A 20,757-nucleotide genomic window follows, 5' to 3' on the forward strand; every position below is an offset into this window, starting at 1 on the left:
AGAATATAAAAACAATCTACATAAAATATACAAGATTACATAGTCCTGCCACCACCAAATTTAAGACCTGAAATTAACATAAAGGCCAATTTACTTTTTGCTCTACATTTAAGTCTTGGATACATGAATACTTTTGAAGGTTGCGTGGACACCTTGCTAATTCCCTGCAGAGTTGTAGGGAGGTTGGTACCATTAAAATGTTAATAATAATAGCAGCAATAAACTATTGCTACTCTATAGTTGTAATTGGCTGCTGGTACCTGTCTCCTGTAGCCAATGAGGAGGAAGCACACAGCATGTATGGATGACGATGTAGTCATTGCATGATTCAGGAAAGTGTAACTGTCTATTAATAATAAGAGCAGAAAAAATTTCTTAAAACATAAATTTTCAACCCGATGGGTAGCACAAGCATCATTAATAAGAAAAGTCACCACTCACACAGCCTTGCTTTTTATTTTATCTTAAAGCACAGCACTCTTATTTTATTCCACTACAAAAGAAGAAGAAAAAAGAGGCATCTGTAGAGCACCGGTGAAAGCAGAACAGCGTGCAGCTCGTCTCGGCCACAGACTGGAGCTTCAGCCCAAGCGACGGAAGAAAACACAAGGAGTCCCAGAACAAGATGTCGGACATCTCAACTGTCCACTTTAACATGCAAGTTTACAGCAAAGCCTCTGCAGACGAAAGATAATGCTAAGATTAGACAGGGAGGTGGATTATAAACCAAAAACACTGAATGAGAGGAGAGTTCAAAGTCCAACCTGCCTAAACTAGACAGACTGGAGGAATCAAACCACAGCACAGTCAGGAATAATACTCTATAATTAAAATTATCTGAAAGAAAACAAACTCCACTCAGAGGTGTGTCTTTAATCAGGACTCCGTATATTCACAGGTCCACCTGGCCTTAAAGCATGTTCCAGTCAGGCTACCCTTTTAGCTTCATCAGACCAGCATGCAGATAAGCAGAGCGCCGTGGTAACGCCTGGAGGTGGGTGAGGAAAATTAAAAATTCAAACATTGTAAGAAACTACAAACTGAAGCAAATCCCCCCGTCTCCTCTTTAAATAAGACAGCTCCTCATACAATCCTCTGCTTATTACATTATTAATATTACTACCTCCTCTCACGTACATTCAAGCATGAAAATCCAGAGTGAAGAGTGCTTAAAAAGCCTCTGATTGGATGAAATGTGTCAGGAACTTCAGAGATAGAGATGAATAAACAGGTGATTGTTTCATACAGTGTGAGATGCATAGCAGGATGTCAGCGCGGCCCTCGTAGTCCAATCAAACATGGCTTTCGTAAAACACCTGGCAGGGGGGGGTCTCGCTGACTATCTGTTCGGCCGCTGCCTGGCTGCCGATCTCCTCTTCTTGCGCCACCTGTTGCTCCTCCAGAGGCAGAGGGGAGCACGGTGGGGACGGCGAGGGGCAGGGGGAGAGCGACGGCGACGGTGGCGACGCCTCGTACATGCAGCAGTCCCCGTCGTCGAGCGGAGGGTGCACGGATGCCTGGATGGCGATCTGCTGCGGTTGCTCGTGAACGGACGAGTTGTCCGAGTCGGCGGCCGGTGACTCGCTGCGCTCTCTGTCCCTCACCTGCAGGATGGTGAAGACGTCCCGCACGCCGATGGAGGGGATCCAGCCATGCGCGTCGCGCCGCCACTCGGGGGCGTGCCGGACGAAGGTGTGCCTCATCTCCTCCACCCCCACCACCTCCAGGATCTCCTCCATGAAGGTGCGGCAATTCATGATGAGCGGCGGCAGCGGGATGCTGCGGGCCAACTCCTCGATGTAGCGGGCGAACTCCATGGTCTTGAACTGGGTGACCTTGGCCAGCTCCAGCGTCTTGGCCGAGGTGATGATGGGGATCCGCTTGGCGATCTCGAAGGCCTTCTGCAGTTTCTCGGCGCCCTCGGTGCGGAAGAACTCGTTGATGGCCTTCTCCGTCTTCTTCAGGTGGCTGCTCATCATGCAGAGGCGTGTGACGTTCAGGATCATGATGATGGTGAAGGTGACCAGACACACCACCATGTAGTACACGCCCATGTCGCCATTGGTGAAGACCACGCGCAGGGTCACCGTGCCATTGGCGGTGCCATGGACGTTGGCGGCCATGCACGTATACTTGCCTCGGTCGGAGAACTCAATGCTGGTGATGTTGAGGACTCCGGTGTCCAGCAGCCACCACTTCCCTCCTGCAGACACACACACACACACACACACACACACGACCATGATGGCATTTTTCTGGGTTTCACTTCATGTTTCTGAGGCAGAATGCTGATGAAGTGACTAACTCTGCGGTCAAAGTTTAAATCCTCTTAATCCTTCTACTTCACTCTGTTCTGCTGTTGTCCTGTTATCATTAGGAACTTACAGCTTCTGCTCACATAAAAGTTTGTAAAAGTTCAAAGAAAAACTTATTTAACCTCTATGTGTTTATTAAAAACAATAACTGGAATGTAATCATTTGTTATCAGATAAAAGCCTTGATGTTTGGGATGGAAGGTATTGATTAATGAGTTAATCTACAGTCGACTCATCTTATCGATAGACTAACAATTAATTGATAAGTGGCTATTTTCTTTTGTATCAAGGGAGTAGATGGTCCTTCAATAACAAGAAAAGGCTAATTTTTTCATATGATGTTAAATTAAAAAGAAAAAAGAAAATTAAATTTCAGTCTTATTAAATGTGAGCTGTATTAAATACTGACTGAATAAACCGAACATTGCAGCAAATTTAAAATATAACAGAAAAGGTTCCTCTTAGGATGCTGAATAGAAAAGTAAAAGATGGAAAGAATAAAATATTAATGAAACACTCAATCCTCCATCAACAGAGAGATGTTCATACAGAAGTACTGTCTGTATTTTCACTAAAAAGAAAGTTAAAACATGACTCCATGTACTGCATTGACTCACAACTGCCCTCAAAATCATCCTTGCTTATTGGCATCATGTTTTTTGTTTTTTTTTTTACATTTTTTCCAGTCGTGTTACAATTGTTCTCCGTTTTTCAAACACATCCTGACCTTAGCAATTACTGAATTTCTCATTCAGTAATTTCTGAATGAGAGGCTGACGCTGTTTCACCTTTCAGCTAGGCTAAATGAGCGCTGTCAAGATGAAACTTAAGAAACTTATCGAGTGTTTATATTTCAAAACAGAACCGCTTAAAGTCCATTTTAAATCCCAAACAGGACTCTGTTTGGACCATTTCACTTTCCAATTCTGATATGGCCCCGTCATCTTTATTCTTGTATCAACTGGCTAAGCCTAAGGATGATCAACGGCGCCCTCTGCTGGATGGCAGATGAACTACAGCACTAAAAGAGGTCTAAGCGGACGTTATTCATTATTGGAACTAATTTTAATCTAATAAACAATTAATTGACAATTGATCGAAAGTTAATTAACTGTTTGCATCCTCACTAGGTACATTTAAGGTCTGAGAGCAGCATAGATGAGGAGAGGCCCGCCATGTTTCCAATATTTAAACACAGCAATACGTTTCATCCGGTAACACTGGGCACTATGCAATCCACATCAGACTATTCAGGGGAAACAGCGCTTTGCAAAAGTATTCACACCCACTATACTTTTTATACCTTTGTTGAAAATTACAACTGCAAACCTCACACAAAGTAAACCAGATGTTTTAAATGATTTGTGATGTTCAAAACAGTTTCACAATAAAATGCAAACTTGCACACTGCACCTTTCCTATTTTTGTCAAAGGAAAAAAAACTGAAACTACATGTTTAATTACATAAAATTAAAATACAATATGTTGAAGTGCGTGTTTATACATGTGACCTTTCTCTCATTTGGAGGAAAGGCCTGTGTTTAATGACACGTGGTTTTGTGAATGTGCATGCAGCAACAAGCTGCCAGCTGCAGTCACTCCACCAGACCAGTTGCTCAAACGAGTATTTGAAAAGACTGAACCATATTGGGCCCGCAGAGCGCTGCCTGTTTGCTTTAGTTCTGGATTGCAGCACGTCAAATCAATGAGCTGCTCGTTTTCACTGATGAGCAGAATGTGAACTGTTGAGCCGCTGAGCAGTTCAAAGGAAGAGCTCCAGATCAGTGTTTTCTACTGCAGAGGTGATCAATACCGCTCTGTTAGATGTTAAAGCTACAACCAAACAGTAATGTAGAAAGAAGCTCCCTTAACCAAACAGAACCCACTGTTCATTTCTTAAGCTGGTTTTTTTGAAGGAGATTTTAGTTTAATCCAATAGCTGCGCAAAGCAAATCATCTACTGCCCGGCACAACCCAGTCTCCTTCCAACTTCCACTCCTTCAATTTCATGTCCGCCATCTTAATACTACTCTGGCTTTGAATGAAAGCCGACTTTGTGGACAGATTTCATCCCACACGATACATTTTTAAGATTCTGCATCAACAAGTCCTCGTTCCCTCGCAAGCAGCGTGGGAATAGAGTTGGAGAAATATCACAGAGGACTTCTTTAAGACCCGTCCACAAACATCCTGAGCAGGCTTCTGTCCTCAGGAAGAGATGAATGAGTTTTCAGGAAAAGCAGCTGGATAACTCTGCTTTCCCACCCATCCGCCTTTTCAGACAAAAAAATAAAAAGCAGATTTCTAATTTTGTCCCGGCAGTCGACTCACATGAAACCACTGATGTTTTGCCAACTGCTTCTAGAATGATTGTAGGGGAAATAAAGCACGATTGCAGGAACGACCCAAGCAGCACTAATCAAGAGAATCTAATCCAGAAACAATCTGGGATAAGCGCAGGGGGAGTGAAGCCTTTTTTTTTTTTTTTTTGGAGGAAGTTCTGGGAGTACAGCTGCGGGGGTTTTGGGTTAAAATATTAATAATAACAATGACTCAGCCTCCTACTTCATGCCTCTGATGGCAGGTTACAACAGGTTAGCGCAGGAAAGGCACCAACATAAAAACACTCTTCCTCTGATGCTGAAAAAATAATCTCTCTCAAATAAAAGAAAATCTTTAATGAATGAATTAGGAACAGTTTCATCTGTTTCTGTCCAATAGATGAAAATGTGCCAAATGATGCAGAAAGTAAGAGTAAAATCCCTACTTTACATGAATTACTTCGTCCCAGTCAGCATATCTAGCGATGGCAGTCGGTTGGATATGCTGTCCCAGTCAGCATATCCAACCTATTTTCCCATAGGTGACCGAGCTACAGCATCTACGACCTCTGACCTTCTGAGTGTGTGTTGTTGTGTTTGGGCATAAATAAACAACCCTGATGCACCCGAAGCTGCCTGACAGGAAATTGATTATTTATTTATTTACCTCTAGACCTTCTAAAGAAAGTTTGCGTCTTCAAGCTGTAAATTTAAAAAAATAACTACACAGAAGTTTGCTCCAAATTTACCAACAGTAACACAGGAACGGTGTTTAAAATGTCTAATTTATATGCCAAAGAAAATACTGTAAATTCCTTTCAAATAGCTTTTTACATGTTCGTGCTTCCTTTAATTCCATGTTAAGAAGCTCACTGATGCTGAAAGCGCCCACTCTGGAAGAGTTTCAGCGAGGTTTCTTGACTGGGAAAGGTTGGATTTTTGAATTTCCGACCCACTGAAGGGCTGATTAAGCTGAAAAATCAACTAATCTCTTGGTGCAGCTCTAAATATAGCAACTTTCTATTAAAAACGTAAGATTTAGGTCTTGGCCATAAGTCAATTTTAGCCATAAATTTAATTTTCTACATTTGAAGACTTAGTTTGTGGAGGAAAATCTGGATTTTTTTTAACTAATGGATTTAAATAGTTCACAGTGATGTTAGCCCACCCAAGAACTACTACTTTGTTTGACAAGCGTGTTTTACAAATTCAGTTTACCTAACCTTTGAATTTATGTCAGCTCACAAAAGGAATGACTGAAATAAAAGCCAGTTTTTAAGATATTTTCTGTCACTTGTAAGTTCTTCCTAAAGGGGGAAAAATGTGATTAAAATCGAAAATCGGTTTTAACTGACAATATTCACCCAGCTTCTTATAAACTGTAATGAGCAATAAAGTCTTGAAATGTAAATATTGTATTTGTTTTTCCTCTCTATACTTGTAATGATCCCAGAGAACTAGAAAAACCAGCTTCCACGTTACTCAAACTGACATCAAGGATCTGAAATGCTGCTCTTACTTAACTGCACAATTTCCAGAGTTGAAATCTTATGTTTGATTGTAACTCCTGAACTCTTCCTCTTATTATGATATTGACTGCAGCATGTCTCAGACCATGCAGTAGATTTAAAAAAAAAAAAAAAAAAAAGCTGACCAAAGAACAAGTTTTGTAGAGAGAGAAGTCTTCCTCACCACTAGTCTGCGTGTCCAGGCGCTCTCCGTGGGAGTTGAACCACTCGACGCTGGGGAACGGGTCTCCGGTGACGTTGCAATCAATCAGCGCACAGCTCCCCTCCCTGGCAATTATCTGGCTCACTTTAGTGAACACAACTGGAACGAAGCCGCTGCCGTCTGTCACGTTGTTGTTCTCTGTACGGTTCCCATCCGTGTCCATCGATAACGCCCCGGCAGAGCGGGAGGCGATAAGACACGCCAGGACTACGAAGACGGATCCGCCGGTCCAGTGCATTTTTTTGGACTGTTGTGCGACACCCAACGGGGGAAGATATCGTGTCATTCCTCCTGGGGCTCCATCCTGCCGGCTGGCTATCTCTTGATAGAGGAAGGCAGTTTGGTATCCAGCCCTGTGATGTGAAACATCTCACTGTAAAGAAAAAAGTATTTGGTAGATATTAAACAGAGAGCATAAAATAACATACGGTAAAACTGATTATGCTTTTTGCACATCTTCAAACATGTTTCCACTTTAAGAAATGACTTAAGTCACTTAAAAACAAGCAACTCCTCATTACTGTCACCATAAAGGCAACATTAGTCACATTTTGTAAAACTATTCTGGTTTGTTCAACTGGCCCAAATAAAATTTAAAAATTCAAAGGATCAAATTTAATCAAGCATATACTTGTCACTATTGTTCTCCACTCTTCTTGGCACAAAACAAATGTTGACCAAATACACATTCTGTATGTATAAAGCTAAATTGGTGATGCGGCCCATCAAATAACATCTACCTATAATCCAAATAAAAACTCATTAATGTTTCAGGAATTTAAATTTTTGAATGTTACATTCAACTTTTCTTCCCCAGACTTTATTCAAACTTGACACATTATCAAATCAAATTCTGTGCTTTTCTAGACTAAGTAGGGATCCTGAATATGCATAAATACGTTTTGTTGAAAGTGAAAATAAGGTGCCATCTTAAGAGAAGTGGCATATGATCACTTTACTTACACATATGTTGTTTTTGCTGTTGAGATTACACAACAGCCAGAGGTTTTCAATTTCCCGTCCGTGTTCAGGCATAATTACGAGACGAGCTTTGCTTTAAACAGTCTCTGCCTTAATAAACCCCTGCTGCGCATCATTTTTTTACCAACAAATTACAAAATTATTAACAGTAAAATCAGAAGCATAGCAAAACACAGTTCCATAAGCCCGAAACTACCTTAATATAGAAAAAAATATACGTGAAGTATACATCTGTAGTTGTAATATAGTTCCTAAGAAATACCAGAAACGTGGCGTCTTCCTGTTGTGTACCAACATTAGCAATTGGCTTGCTTCGCATGAAAACAAAGCCACACGGCCACATAACGGAGCAGTGTGTGGGCGCCGTCTATTTTCCGGGTCGCTATGTTCAAACACATTCGTCGCTATCTTTGTGTGAGTGAGGAAACAACCAGGTCAGAAAGCAAATGTGTACATCTGGTAGATATAACATAGCCTAAAACATTTTTTTTTTTTAATTATCCAAATTCAGCGTTGCTACACAGAATAGCATCAGGGCGGTGGGATACGGCTATGTGCTGGGCAGCAGTTATATATCATGGCAGTGTGTCGGGGCGAGCTGGTGGTAGCGGCAGCTCCGGTCCTCGGCGAAAAGGTGCAGTGTGTGTTTTTATATATACATCGCAGAGATGGTAGTCGCTACTTAATCAAACGGGGATTTAAATACCAATATAGCGTCGTAACGTTACCCCGAACCGTCATCAGCAAACGGCCACCTCACCATCGACGGTCGCCGATAAAACACCCGAAAACAGCCGCAATTTCCGCACAGCCTTGTTTTTTTTTTTTTACTTACATCATGGTCTGAGTGCCATTTGTGCCCCAGTGTTTGGTTGAGAACCTCCCAGTAGACGGTACGAGAGGAGCTATTCCTGCTCCGGGATCTCCATCCTCCTTCCTCCCGATGCCTGCTGCTGTGGAACCGGAGCGGTGAGAGGGGGAGGGAGGGCGCAGAGCCCCGGCCGCCTGCTCGGGTTGCACTGATGGGAACTGCTGTCTGCTACCGGGTACTAACATTTATAATCACACTTAAAACAGGATGAAAATCATAAAGTAGAAGAAAAATAAACCGAAATACAGCTTGCCGCTACCCACTGCCCCAAATTCTTAGCCACTACGGCAGGATGGGAAAAACCTAAAAAAAAAAAAAAAATCCTTACAACACTGTTTATATCCACAATACAACGAATCACATCTTATCACAAATAAAAAACTCTCAATAACAATAAACTATCATAGGTAGACGCATCACCTGCTAAAGCTGCCTTTGGTGATGGCTTCTTGAGCCCAAACAGGGCTAGCTGTTGGGCTTTTTACCCAGACATCATTCTCTCTGGTAACTAAATATCTGCACTAAAAGCACAGATGCTGCATTGTTTTTTTTTTCTCTCCTAAAATTCCCTTAGTCAAACATGAAAGCTCATATGTAGATTTTAAAGGAAGAAATGCAATTTTTTTTTTGGTAGCTTAGAATTACTTTCATCATTTTATGGACTAGAAAATGCAGCTGATTCATCAACTAACTGGTTTATTTGTGGAGATCACGGCTATTTTATAGAGGAAATACCCCGTGGGGTTCAACAGAGACCTATACTTGGATATTGAACATATATTGAACACTAGAAATAACCTTTTAGTATCAGATTTTAAAGGCACAGTAACCACCACATTGTCTAGTTTGAAGTAATATATACATTTGGTATCAATATTACCTATAAAAACGGTCAAAATAGCAAATGTGTCAGTGGAAAGTGTTTTGGTTTCACCATCAGTGCCATGTCTAACAACATGATGGTTATCAACGCGATTTGTTTAACATAAACAAATTTTCTCCGTGTTATAACATGAGGAATTGTTTTTATGGGCACAGCCTGCGACTTCCATAAAGCAGCACCATTGAAGGGTAGATGAACAAATTTTCCAACAGTATATTTACTGGTTGTAGTGAGAAATAAACGTCAAGCTTTTTTGTAACTCGCTTGTTTTTAAGTATAATGTCAGGGTTTCCATCCAGGGCTTGTGGCCCGATCTTAGACTGGATGGATGCATATTATAGCCACTGCATGAATTAAGTGGAGTATGTGTATGGATTACCCAAGAAAATGTAGTACAAAGACAATAAACAGTATTGACACGAGGGCATTTAATCCTGTGGTGGAGAACTCACCCTGTTCTGCCTATGGCTGCATGTACATGACTTATTGCAACTGCAGCTGGCAAATGGACTGTGGTTAAAAGCCCTTCAAACGGAAAGGCTGCATGATGAACAGGCTCTGAAAGTGGATCGCTGTGTGTCTGGGTAGCAGAAATGACAGCAGGGAAATAAGGCACATTTTAAGTCAATATAATTCAGGCTGTTACCTTGTAGCCCAGACGTGGTAAGAGACAGCCTGGAAGCTGTGACAAGTCGAAAGACCGGCGTAGTATACCAAGGATCGAGTCGTAAGAGAGCGGTCAATAGCTAAGATAAAAATGCTCTGGTTATGAAGAGAAGCCAGTGTTAAAACCAGTTGTGTCTTTTCATGCATTTGGATCGAGTTTAGGGTTACTGAAGGTTGAATTTGTTCTTTCTCCTCTGCTCTGACCTTTTGTCGTCTCTACTTGGCTGTAAGATACCTGGAGGTACAATTACTCTGTCAGTCAGCAAACATCCACGCCATAAGAATCAAAGCTTTCCTTTGAATTTAACATAAACAAAAGTAATGTTGTCTTAAAGCTTCATACGACCTTTTCGGAAGACTTCCATCGATTTATACGACTGTACAGTACATCAAGCAGAACCTTTCGGTTCAGGACAAAAGGAGGCTTATTTTGTCCACACTCCTGCAGGTGTTGCAACAAGCGTATTTCGTCTCTACCTCCCTGACCCCATTATCTTTCACAGATGAAAGCTCCTGCTGTACTCAAACACTTCAGAGAGCTCAGTCACGCTGTAACACAAGGAGCTACAGCTGAGCACAGCGGGGAGGAAGTCTGTACAGAGGGAAGGAGAGCAGGCAACAGAGGGACCCTGTTGTTCTCGGCAGGGGCCGTTATGTGATCGTCAGGAAAAGATGGATGAATACGAAAAGTGACTCGTTCATTAAGACTCTACTTCAAGTACTGCTGCTGTCAGAAAAGTCTGCCCCAGAATCATAGACTACATCCACGAAACCTAATTAGCCACTGACTAGTGTTTCTACAGCTGCTGCCACACCGTTTCCCGTCTTACATGTAGGCTGGTGTTCTGAAAACTGAATGTTACGTGACTCTAAAAGCGTAGCATTCGATTTGCCACATGCTGTAGCTATGCGTGCCCTGTTTGATGCACATTTGTTTTAGAACACAGCACATGCATTGGGATCAGGGGTGTGGAATTCACAGTGTTGTGCCGCATCAGGATTGGGCATAATCTACAAAAGTAGATCTTGCAGTCAGTTTCAGCTTCCCGTTGAGGTAAGTGAAACCCCATCAGTGCAGACAGTGTGTGCACAGTGTTACTTGAGGTTAACAAATATTATTGCCGAGTCACATGTGCGCTATAAGACATGTCAGAGTCACTGCGCTCATGCTACGGCATTGTTGACATGTCTAAAAATGGTGGTTGATCTGGCGATCATATTTTTAACCTCTGGGCTTACGGTGAACAATATTTTCTGTCGTTGCAGTGTGTCTGCACAAGCCATTGAAAGTCTAGTCAGATACGCTGTGGTGCGGCAGAGGCATTAAGAAGAAATAATTCTGTTTTGGAGAACGTCACGGTGTTTTGGTTCCCAGTAGAGGTATGAATATAAAATTATTTAATGATCATTGTTATGGATGATGGCAGACCATGATCTTCGCTGCAAAAAAATCCAAAACTGCTAAGGAAAACACTGAATATGTAACCTGGTGGCTGTGACATTTTTCAGATTGACGTTTACTTAACATAGAGGAAATCTGACATTTTCTAAGTAGCTGTTAGAATAAATCCAATGACTGATTCATCACAGTGAAGGTGAGATATCAACTACCATTGAGTTACAATCTCGTCATAAAAACCCTATTAAATAATAATAACAAAAAGAAAAAGATTAACCCTCATAAATCATCCAAAACTGAGAGACACATTCAAGAAAGACACCGAGACTGATTTATATAGCAGCTTTCTCTTAAGATGTTCGTCCAACAGGATTTGTTGTAGTAGGATGAGTTTAATGAGTTTCTACTGGGCATGTCGGTCACATTCACCTGCTTCCACACGATGACCCAACACGCCAACACGTCACACGCTCAGCTCATGTGAACATGTGATGGATATATTATTCTACTTCTCACTAAAAACTTTGCACTTCTTTTTGTCTCTGACAAAAAAAAAAAACCAAATGAACCAAAGAAGAGAGAAAAAAAATCTGCAGATATTAAAGAAGTTGATAATTACCTGTATAAAGCTTATTCCCTGCCTTTCCTGCTAGTGAGGATTTTTTAAATTTAACTTTGGCTAAAATCCAACGTGAGGTAATTATTACTTTCACAATTGCACCAAACAATGAAAAAAAAATCCAACATCTGCCCCGAAAGATGGAAGCTCTGGTCACAAAGCCTCTTTGATGAGCAGAGAGAGTCTTCTGAAAGCCTGTGGACAGAAATGTGAACGATGACATTCAGGATTTTACCAGCATATGTGTGTGTTGTTTTTTTTTTCTCTTTCTTCGTCCGCGTACCTCATCAATCTGCTCTGGTGTGGAGAGGGAAAAGGCCGCTCTGACGTAGGGACACGGGTCGCTGCTGTTGATCATAAACACGCCTCCGGGAACCAGCAGCACCTTCAGGGACGTTTATGAGACCATCAGAACGGCCACAGACAAAACATGACCCTGAAATCTCATGAATGCTTGTTAAAGCTTTAAGTTCCCTTCATCCCCTGTCTGGAATGGTCTGCCTTGTCACGACTCCAACAAATTACGCAAAATGATGACGATGTGTTCTCAAAAACGATCATATATATCCAACACCATATTTCTAGTTTATTTTAACAATTATCTGCCCACCTTGACTTCAAAGTTGTTTTTCAGACTTACATTCACGTTGCAGAGTTAAATATTTGCTTGTTTATCACAAATCCAACTGTCTTCACCGCATTCACTAAGAATATATTAGGTCGTATGTTTTTCTGATAACGTTCAGCCCCAGTTACCTAAGAAACAGCAGTGTGTGAACGTCAACAACACGTGTTTCTCCATTAAAAGGATTTACAGAGGGAGCGCCACTAGGCTCAGTTTTAGTGCCTTTGTTTATAATATTGACCTCAATGAGCTACCGTCGTTGTGTAAAAATCTTAGCACAGCACTGCATCCTGGAGATCCTGTGTTGTATATTTTACAGGGAAACTGCATCAGTGTGGATGTCATAAAATTAGGGGAATACAAATTAAAGTTTTTTTTTTTTTTTTTAACTTTCAGCCACAACTTTTTAGTCAAAATGCACACAATTTTAAAGGCTTTGAGCGGAAAACTCTTGAGAAAGCTGAGAAAAAGGTTTACATTAAATCTTTCAAGCTTTACATTTTACAACTCTCTTATGTTTTTTTTTAGACGTTTTTGTCCTTTTTTCAACATTATTTGTTAAAAGGCTGTAAATAAGCGGAATACCCTTCAAACTGACTAATATTCTTATGAACAAACATCTGGCTTTTCTCACCCTAAAAAAACAAAATATTAAACCCCATCACAGCACTTGCAATCTGAAATTTTATTTACTGCTTTGACGGTAAAAACTGTCACTGCTTTAACGAGACAGATCATTTTGTACTTCATTATATATTAAGGCAGGGATCTGCCTCAAGATCCACAAATTATGCTCTTTGGAAAATTGTTTTTAATAATGTAATTAAAAGGAACGGTGTAACATGTGCACTGAATTTCCACAAAGAAGGACACAAAAAGTCCCAGTAATATGATTTTAAATCTGATTTTCTAGTAATTAGGTTGGAATATATGTGCTTTTTTTTCTTTTTAAAAAAAGAAAAACCATATCCATTGTCTTTTATGTTTATTTTTATTTCAAATCCTAAAAATCGGATTTTTTTTAATTTTTATTTTAAACTGACACAAAGTAGATATTTGTCTTAAAAAGTGATATTTTTTCTTTCTAAAAGTCATGTCACATTTGTGGCTCTAATGGAGTTTTATTTGTCTATCCTGAGAGCAAAACGGCTCTTTAGGTTATAAAAGCTGCAGGACGTTGTTCTAAAAACTCAGAGAGAAAAGCAGAAAGCTAGCGGCGACCTAATTAAATTTAAAATTTCAAGTATAAGGTTAATGTATTTATGGCGCATTGCTCCCGATTAAATAAACATACACCTAATTTAATTGCCCAATTACTTGCAGACATTGTGAGGGCTTCATATAGTCAGGATAATGAGTTGAAGGACTCGCTGTGCAGAGACCTTGGAAAAGCCTGACTGCGCCCACTCACGGTTACACAAAGCCGGTCGGCTGTTCGTCATGAGGGTTTTACACCCAGTGTGTGTGCGTGCGTGTGTGTGTGTGTGGGAGGAAACAATGTGCCGAGTGGCTGCTTCACATAAACCAACCTACTCTCCGCTGAGAGACAAAACCTACAACTGCCCTCGTGAAGCTCAGTCTGACATAGACAAATACCTTCAAGGTGCCTGCAGTGTGCATGTTAAGAGTGCAGCAGATTCCAATTAGGTGGAGTCAAATCAGGTGTGTGCTGACCTCTTTCTCCAACGCTTTCTCCATAATGAGCTGCTGGGTGTCAGCGACGCCCCTCAGCTTCATCCACAGGAACATGCCTGCTGACGGGGCGTGCCACTCGGCCGTGTCTGCAAACAAACAAACAAAAAAAAAAAGAGAGAGAGTGTGTGGCCTTCCTGATTTAGTGGGCTTTTTTGCTTTACTGCAACAAATCTGTGCAATAAACTGTAACTGAAATCAGGTTGTTTATCTCCCTGTCAACAGAGATTCGTCAAGATTTCCTCACTCTTGGCGAAGCACGGTGTTGGAAACAGGACGGCTGGTTGCGCTGAACCATCTGGGACGCAATTTGTGCCAAAAGTTGGGAAAAAGGCAGAAACTTTGTAAAAAAAAAAAAGAAAAAGTACTCCACAAATATTTCCTTTATGGAAGAGCTGCGTTTGAAGGAGCTCCACGTGAGCCATGATGGGGACAGAAGGTGATCTGGTCGCTTGAGACCAAACCTAAATATTTTGCATACATTCAAAGTTTTGTGAGAGGACGAAATGTAAGAGCAAAACATCACCCTGAACTCACCATCCCTACCATGAGACAAGACGTTGTTGGGATGCTGAGAGGTTCAGAGAGGAACATCAGAGGCCTCCCTGTGTCATCGTTAAGCAGTAAATGTCATTTACGTCCCATTTTATACCTTAAATCTTAGCATCAACATCCACAACGACTCTTTGAAGATGAGTTACATCGACACAGCATTTCATTTCCCTTTGGGATAAACAGGAATTTGCTGGCAAAGCAAAATGATCATTTTGGGCTTAACTGTATTGCTTTCGTTTGTCAGCAAGGAGATTATTATTAAAGAACAAAACAGAACCTGCTAATCCACAATAAAGATATGTCCATGACTAATGATTGTGTAAAATTATGCTTCAAACACTTAAGTCGACTCAATGCTGAGTGTCCTTTTCAAGGCAGAGTCCGCTAACCTTTGAGCCACTTGTCAGCCGAGTTTATCATAGCATCGCGCTGCGTCCTGTAGAACTCAATCACCCTGCAAGAGCAGAAGAAACCGCAGTGATTGTCATATTATTAACTTTGTGCAGCATAACAGGATGTAGCTGTGTCCCAGACGGGTCGGACCGGTAATGCGGGAGAAGATGGTACCTGTCTATGTGCTGGAGGAAGCCATCTTGTCCCCAGCTGTGCAGCAACTGAGACACCATGAGCTGAGAATGGAGGAAAAACATCCGGCTCAAACGACGGGATCGCCGCAATATGAACCGCGAGATCATTTGTCCTATTCCAAGACCGTAATTAGGAACAACGTAATGATGCAATCATATTGCAAGCCTTTCTTACAGGCTTGTTTCAGCTTATTGGTGTTTATGGGTTTGAGGTGAACAGGACCACTTACAGGCTAAAGCAAGGAAAACAGGCTTCCCCACATTGCTTTTCAGACAACTAGGAAACAAAATCAACATGCAACTTTTTTATTTATTGCTTGGAAATTTAATTAAATTATTTTTGTTGTTGTTGTTGTCTGTGTTTAACTGTGCAATTTTTGTAGCGGCCAGAACAGACCAGTAATTTTTCAGGAGGATACAGTTAAAGGGGGGGAAAAAAGAAAAAAGGAATAATTTAACTTCACCTATCTCATAAATATATACATATACGTATAAATAAATACATTCATAAATATAAATTATAAATGTATTTATTGGGTTTTACAATGTATGCCTCTCTATGACCTTAACATGCTTCTCTGGAGGGGCCAGTGAGGTAGCCAACATTTTTTACGAAGGGACCATGGCACCGCTTGGCCCCCACTTAGGAGCGCCAGTGGTTGTTGAACATCTTAGCCAGGTCCCCCTTAAAAAAGAGGTTTTTAATCTTATTGGTTACAAAAAATGATTTTTTTTTTAAAAGTTGGAGATGAATGTGCTCTAAAATATATTTCAATTCAGTGTGACTAAGTTAACCCTCCACCATTTTTATTTTGCTCTTTGAGGTTGAGAAAACTGTTGCAATGTTGATGTTGACAATAAATCAGACCCTTCTCTCTTTGTGGATTGATTTCAGAAGTGTTGTATTAAAAAAATAAAAATAAAACAAAAAGTTTTAAAGCTTCCCTCACTTGTGTGAAGGTGCTGGTGTGCATGGTGGAGGCCTGGATGTGCAGCACGATCCGGTCGACCAGCGGTTTGGGACCCGTGACGAAACCGATCCTCAGGCTGGAAACAAACAAAACGGACAGAGAAAAAGCAATGAAACGCGGCGACATGACGCAGAGGTGGAGCTCTGCTTATGACTTGTAGTGAAAGATTAACTCTGTTAAATCTAACAAGCTTCTCAACCTGAATTCACTTGGCTTGCACAAATTGTGTTTCACCTGGGAGATTTCCAAAAGCTGAGGGTAAATGAATAGTGAAGACATGGCACTGTTTGTTCCGGACAATGGTTACTAAAAAGATTCAGAACATTTATAAAATCCTAAAACTGAGAAGAGGGTCCTTGAATAGTGAAACAAAACAATGACAAAAATGACTTCCAGTGTGCTAAAGGGCTATTTCACTGTTTTGTGGCACCTGGACTAACTTAGATTATTTCTTTTTTCAAATTGTATAACGCCTGGACTTGTTAGATGACCAATGGCGTTTTTACTAAGCTCAATACAGATTTTCTATATGTGAGCTTCAGTTTTTAAATTCCTAAAAATGATGGGTTTAGGGCTTTGTTTGACATTTTAGACCCACACGTTCAATTAAAACGTCTAGAAACCAAACAGATATACAAAATGGCCTTTTATTAATTTCTGAACATGCATTTATCAATAGACCAGACACCACAACACTAATGTGTGAAATGCTATATAATCATGTAATTTTGCATATTAAAAATACAGGATGTTAAAATAGTATTACTCAATGTGAAAATCAGTGCATGTATTGAGCATTGTTAGATCTTTGTCCTTTGAAAAATGTAAGACGTACATAAAAGTTTAGAAAATCAAACATTTTCAATACTTAGACTTTTCAGACTGTGTAGGAACTTTCCCTCCTAAAAATAAAAACAACAGACTTGCAGGAAAATCTTGCAGGTAAGGTCCAGACTTTGTTCAGTCAAATCACAACCTGAATTTGTGATTCAGGTTGTGAAGAGATGCAACAAAGAATCAGATGCTCACCCTGATGACAGGATCTTAGAGAAGGAGTCGGTCCGGATGATCCTCCCGTCCACATCCATGGACAGAAAGGTGGGAGCCCACGGCTGCCGCAGGAAGACACACGAGGCGAGTTGGCTTCATTCAGGGATTTGCGACTCATTTTCAGGCAAAAGAAAAAGAACAAAAACCACACGCACAAACAAGCTAACCTTTTCAAACTGAAGGAAGTAGTATGGGTCGTCCTCGATGATGAGCATGTCATAGAGCTGAGCCAGCTGTCACAAAACAGCAACAGAAGCATCACTGACTGCTTTCATAAAACTGAGAACGAGATCAAGATGACCGCCGACACACACCGGAGTCTTTGTGTCTGCGGACAAACCTTGTAGACGTCCCTCTTCCTCTCCGCTGTCATGGAGGCGCCGGTGGGGTTCCCTCCGTTTGGGATGGTGTAGAGGATTTTGGGAGCCGTGCTGCCGGGCTCGTGCACCTCTGATGGGTCCCAGCGAGACAGGACCTCCTTCAGGGCTTCCGGGATCATGCCGTGTTGATCGCTGGGAACGTTGATGATGTTACAGCCAAGAGGATGGAGCTACAGAGACAAAGGTCATAAGGTTGGAGTTGCTGTATGTTTCCCGACCCGATGAAGAATAAGGATCTCACTAGGCCTGTCACAACAACAAATTCTACTGGACGATAAATTGTCCCAGAAGTCACAGCGATAAACGATACTATAATAATACTGTTGTTTTGAGACCGTTTTCATGGTGATGGCACAATAATGCAATGATACATTCTCAAAGATCAACAAACTTTAAATTCGAATGAAGATGTGACACTGGAAGACATTTTAGATATTAAAATTAAATAAGCAAAACAACAGAAACAACAAATAAAATGAATTATGACATCTGTAAACAAAATTGTCCTTCACAAAAAAATGGCTAGTTGAGACTGAAGACTTTTGTCAGTTTTAGGTAGAAAAAGAGAGAAAGGAGAAAAAAGATAAATCATGCAAAGGGAAATTATTTAGATTGTTTGAACTTATCATGCCTTCCTTACTGTGACAGGATTAGACCCTGTTTCCAAAATTGCATTTCAAAAAATAATAACCATTCAGTTTCGACAAGAAAAAAAACATAAGTGGCAGGCAGTGCAAACTGCCTTCAACAATATTAAATATTAATTTTGCTTGTTTTTAAGGATATTTTTGGCTCTAGGGCCCTTTATTTGATAGCAGGTTTTGAGAGGTGAGGGAAGACATGCAGCAAAGGTCAAAAGGGGCCGGGACTCAAATCCGACGGCTGCATCAAAAACTGAGGCCTCCATAGATGGGTCATGCACTTTACCACTGCGCCACCGCTGCACACCAGGACGATTGTTGTCAAATTGAAACTACTGCGCTCATTTTAATTTATCATGTGATCAACTGAGTTATCGCTTAATGTGACAGGCTTAGGACTCACTGCTGCAAGCGTGCCAGAATATGTGGGTGCATCCAGGAGAACGTTGTCTCCGGGGTTAACCAGCATCTCAAATATCTAAGAAAAGGAAAAACACAAATAAGTCAAACATCAGATCAAAAACATTAAAATGTTTGACTTGGATGCTTTGTGCTGCCAAAGCAACAGAATTTCAGGTATTGTCAGAGCTTCTAAACATGTCGCACAACTAAAGACAAGCAAGCAAGCAGGAGACTAAACATAAACCTCAACGTCCCTGAAATATTTCATGTCAAAACTTTTTCACAATCAAATTTCCAGAGTTCTCAATTCGTAGGATGGATAGATGGAACATTTAGAAGACTGAATGCAGAATAAATGCTGGAAATACTGTACAACAAAAATTTCCCAACATCTAGTCTATCTTCCCACATTTATCAACAGCAAGAAGACCAAAAACATCAAATTCCACTCTTTTCATGACTGCGGGATGCAACGTTACCTTGCAGAGTCCCTCCTGGCTTCCTGTGGTGACACACATGTCCATCTGCCCGTTCTCCTGGCTGTAGTCGATGGTTGGCGGGTTGTGTAGGTCCTTCTGCAGGTTCTTCATCCATGTCAGCAACTCTGGGATTCTAACACAGGTGGAAACGTAACTATAGTCATCTGACTGCGCTGCTCAACAGAGAACGATGTAGGAGGCTGAAGCTCAGTAAAACACCATGTACGAGTGGAAAATGTGAGACGGAAGAGTGTGGTTCACCCGTTAGAGGCGGAGTACTGCAGGGCCCTCTTCATCGCGGTCTCGTCAAAGGTGACCGTCGGGCCGTTTTTGACCTGGATGGACGCCGATTGGAAGGGGAAGGTGTTGGGGTTTGGCGCGCCACCGGCCAGAGAGATGAGGGATGGAGGCGACCGCTGCTGCAGCTCAGCTTCATGAGGGAGACAAACAGAGAAGACACTGAAGCTTCAACTCGTACTGCAAGATCTTGGTACTGACGCTGTGCTCTGGTAAGTATTCATTCGTCTGTCATACCACGTATGCATAATTTAGAACCAAATAACTTTAGATTGGTGATTGGATGTACGTAATCAATCCTTGACCCAATCAAACAGCAGCACAGTCAGGTTTTAGTACATTAAAGCCTCCTCTAACATGGATCCTTCCCTGTGAGAGTAGCTGGTGTTTGGACAGGTGGTTGTGATGGAGAAGAAACTCACTCAGCAGCCTGATCGGGGAGGGTTTCCTGGCTCCACTGACTGCTGTCAGAAAGCGAGCGTAATTCATGACTCCTGTGAAATTACACAAGCATGACAAAAATAAGAGACTTTTCCTCTGCAGATGAGAAGTTCAGATCCAGGTTCCACGATAAACGTAGAGAACAGTCTGCTTTGTTTTCGTGAGTTATTGTGTATTTTGCATTCTCAGAGAGAAGAACTTTATTTAACATGCTCTGTTTTCAGCATGCTTTCAACTCTGTACACTTGGAGAAAACCAGCTCGCATTGAAGGAACGTATCAAGGAAATAAATCGTGTTGGGTTAAAAACGAGAAACTTGGCTACACGTTGGTTTACGAGAGATATAGATAGCATACGAAGTTGTTATTACAGCCACGCTCATCTACACATAACTGACCTTAGAGCGTGTCCCGGTGGATTCTGGTTAATGTATTTCTTTAACGTGCATACCTGCAGTGATCAGCGGCTGTGTACCTGAGCTATATTATCCGGGCTGGAAAACAAACACCAACGACAGATTTATGACCCACACTTCCGCTTGAACAACTACAGCCTTATTCTGTAAAGATGGCTGTTAAGCCTCACCTGGTTGGAAACAATGTTGTGCTTCGGGCGTCGTGTCTGTCAGCTTTTCTTGTTTCGTCCATTAGGGGGCAGCAGCGTACCGTTTTCATTGACAGGAAACGGAAATGACCAGAAATACGTCCGTGTTGATAGCTTAGCCCATTTTAGCATAACGTTGCTAATCTGCTACAGTAGATGCTAATATATATATTTTTAGTTCAGAACATCCCTGTTAAACTATTTTTTTTCCGAAAATAGAGGAAAACAGTTTTCTTTAACCTGAGCAG

The 20,757-nt window shown here is 41.3% G+C and overlaps 2 protein-coding genes across 4 annotated transcripts; both read right to left on the reverse strand.

The window, feature by feature from the left end:
* Positions 1 to 437: 437 nt before the first annotated feature.
* On the reverse strand, positions 438 to 11,372 carry mfap3l (microfibril associated protein 3 like). 2 transcript variants are annotated; one of them, XM_032582354.1, is made up of 3 exons: positions 8,184 to 11,372; positions 6,329 to 6,740; positions 438 to 2,203 (listed from the first exon to the last, which is right to left on the reverse strand). In XM_032582354.1, exons 2-3 carry the CDS (start codon positions 6,651 to 6,653, stop codon positions 1,293 to 1,295), a joined length of 1,236 nt encoding a protein of 411 aa, XP_032438245.1. In that variant the 5' UTR covers positions 6,654 to 6,740; positions 8,184 to 11,372; the 3' UTR covers positions 438 to 1,292. The 2 variants fall into 2 exon arrangements, with proteins under 2 accessions (XP_032438245.1, XP_032438246.1); XM_032582355.1 differs by having other exon boundaries at positions 8,109 to 11,372.
* A 126-nt stretch (positions 11,373 to 11,498) lies between these two features.
* aadat (aminoadipate aminotransferase) lies at positions 11,499 to 20,648 on the reverse strand. Of its 2 annotated transcripts, none has more exons than XM_032582352.1 (15): positions 20,492 to 20,648; positions 20,357 to 20,399; positions 19,888 to 19,959; positions 19,430 to 19,598; positions 19,169 to 19,301; positions 18,691 to 18,765; positions 17,607 to 17,816; positions 17,434 to 17,499; positions 17,246 to 17,328; positions 16,196 to 16,292; positions 15,226 to 15,287; positions 15,048 to 15,112; positions 14,086 to 14,192; positions 12,070 to 12,171; positions 11,499 to 11,981 (listed from the first exon to the last, which is right to left on the reverse strand). In XM_032582352.1, exons 3-15 carry the CDS (start codon positions 19,952 to 19,954, stop codon positions 11,940 to 11,942), a joined length of 1,278 nt encoding a protein of 425 aa, XP_032438243.1. In that variant the 5' UTR covers positions 19,955 to 19,959; positions 20,357 to 20,399; positions 20,492 to 20,648; the 3' UTR covers positions 11,499 to 11,939. The 2 variants fall into 2 exon arrangements, with proteins under 2 accessions (XP_032438243.1, XP_032438242.1); XM_032582351.1 differs by having other exon boundaries at positions 20,304 to 20,399.
* Positions 20,649 to 20,757: the final 109 nt, after the last annotated feature.

Source organism: Xiphophorus hellerii, chromosome 14, assembly GCF_003331165.1.
Source record: "Xiphophorus hellerii strain 12219 chromosome 14, Xiphophorus_hellerii-4.1, whole genome shotgun sequence".
NCBI lineage: Eukaryota > Metazoa > Chordata > Actinopteri > Cyprinodontiformes > Poeciliidae > Xiphophorus > Xiphophorus hellerii.

What these genes read in the sequence shown, in the direction of transcription:
- mfap3l (XM_032582354.1), bottom strand. Translation starts at nt 6,653, where the DNA reads ATGACACGATATCTTCCCCCGTTGGGTGTCGCACAACAGTCCAAAAAA. An exon ending in CCTGGACACGCAGACTAGTG is followed by an intron (nt 2,204 to 6,328) that starts GTGAGGAAGACT and finishes GTGTGTCTGCAG; the next exon opens with GAGGGAAGTGGTGGCTGCTG.
- aadat (XM_032582352.1), bottom strand. Translation starts at nt 19,954, where the DNA reads ATGAATTACGCTCGCTTTCTGACAGCAGTCAGTGGAGCCAGGAAACCC. An exon ending in ATTCTGGCACGCTTGCAGCA is followed by an intron (nt 17,817 to 18,690) that starts GTGAGTCCTAAG and finishes TTGTCTCTGTAG; the next exon opens with CTCCATCCTCTTGGCTGTAA. An exon ending in TTCCTCCAGCACATAGACAG is followed by an intron (nt 15,113 to 15,225) that starts GTACCATCTTCT and finishes CTGCTCTTGCAG; the next exon opens with GGTGATTGAGTTCTACAGGA.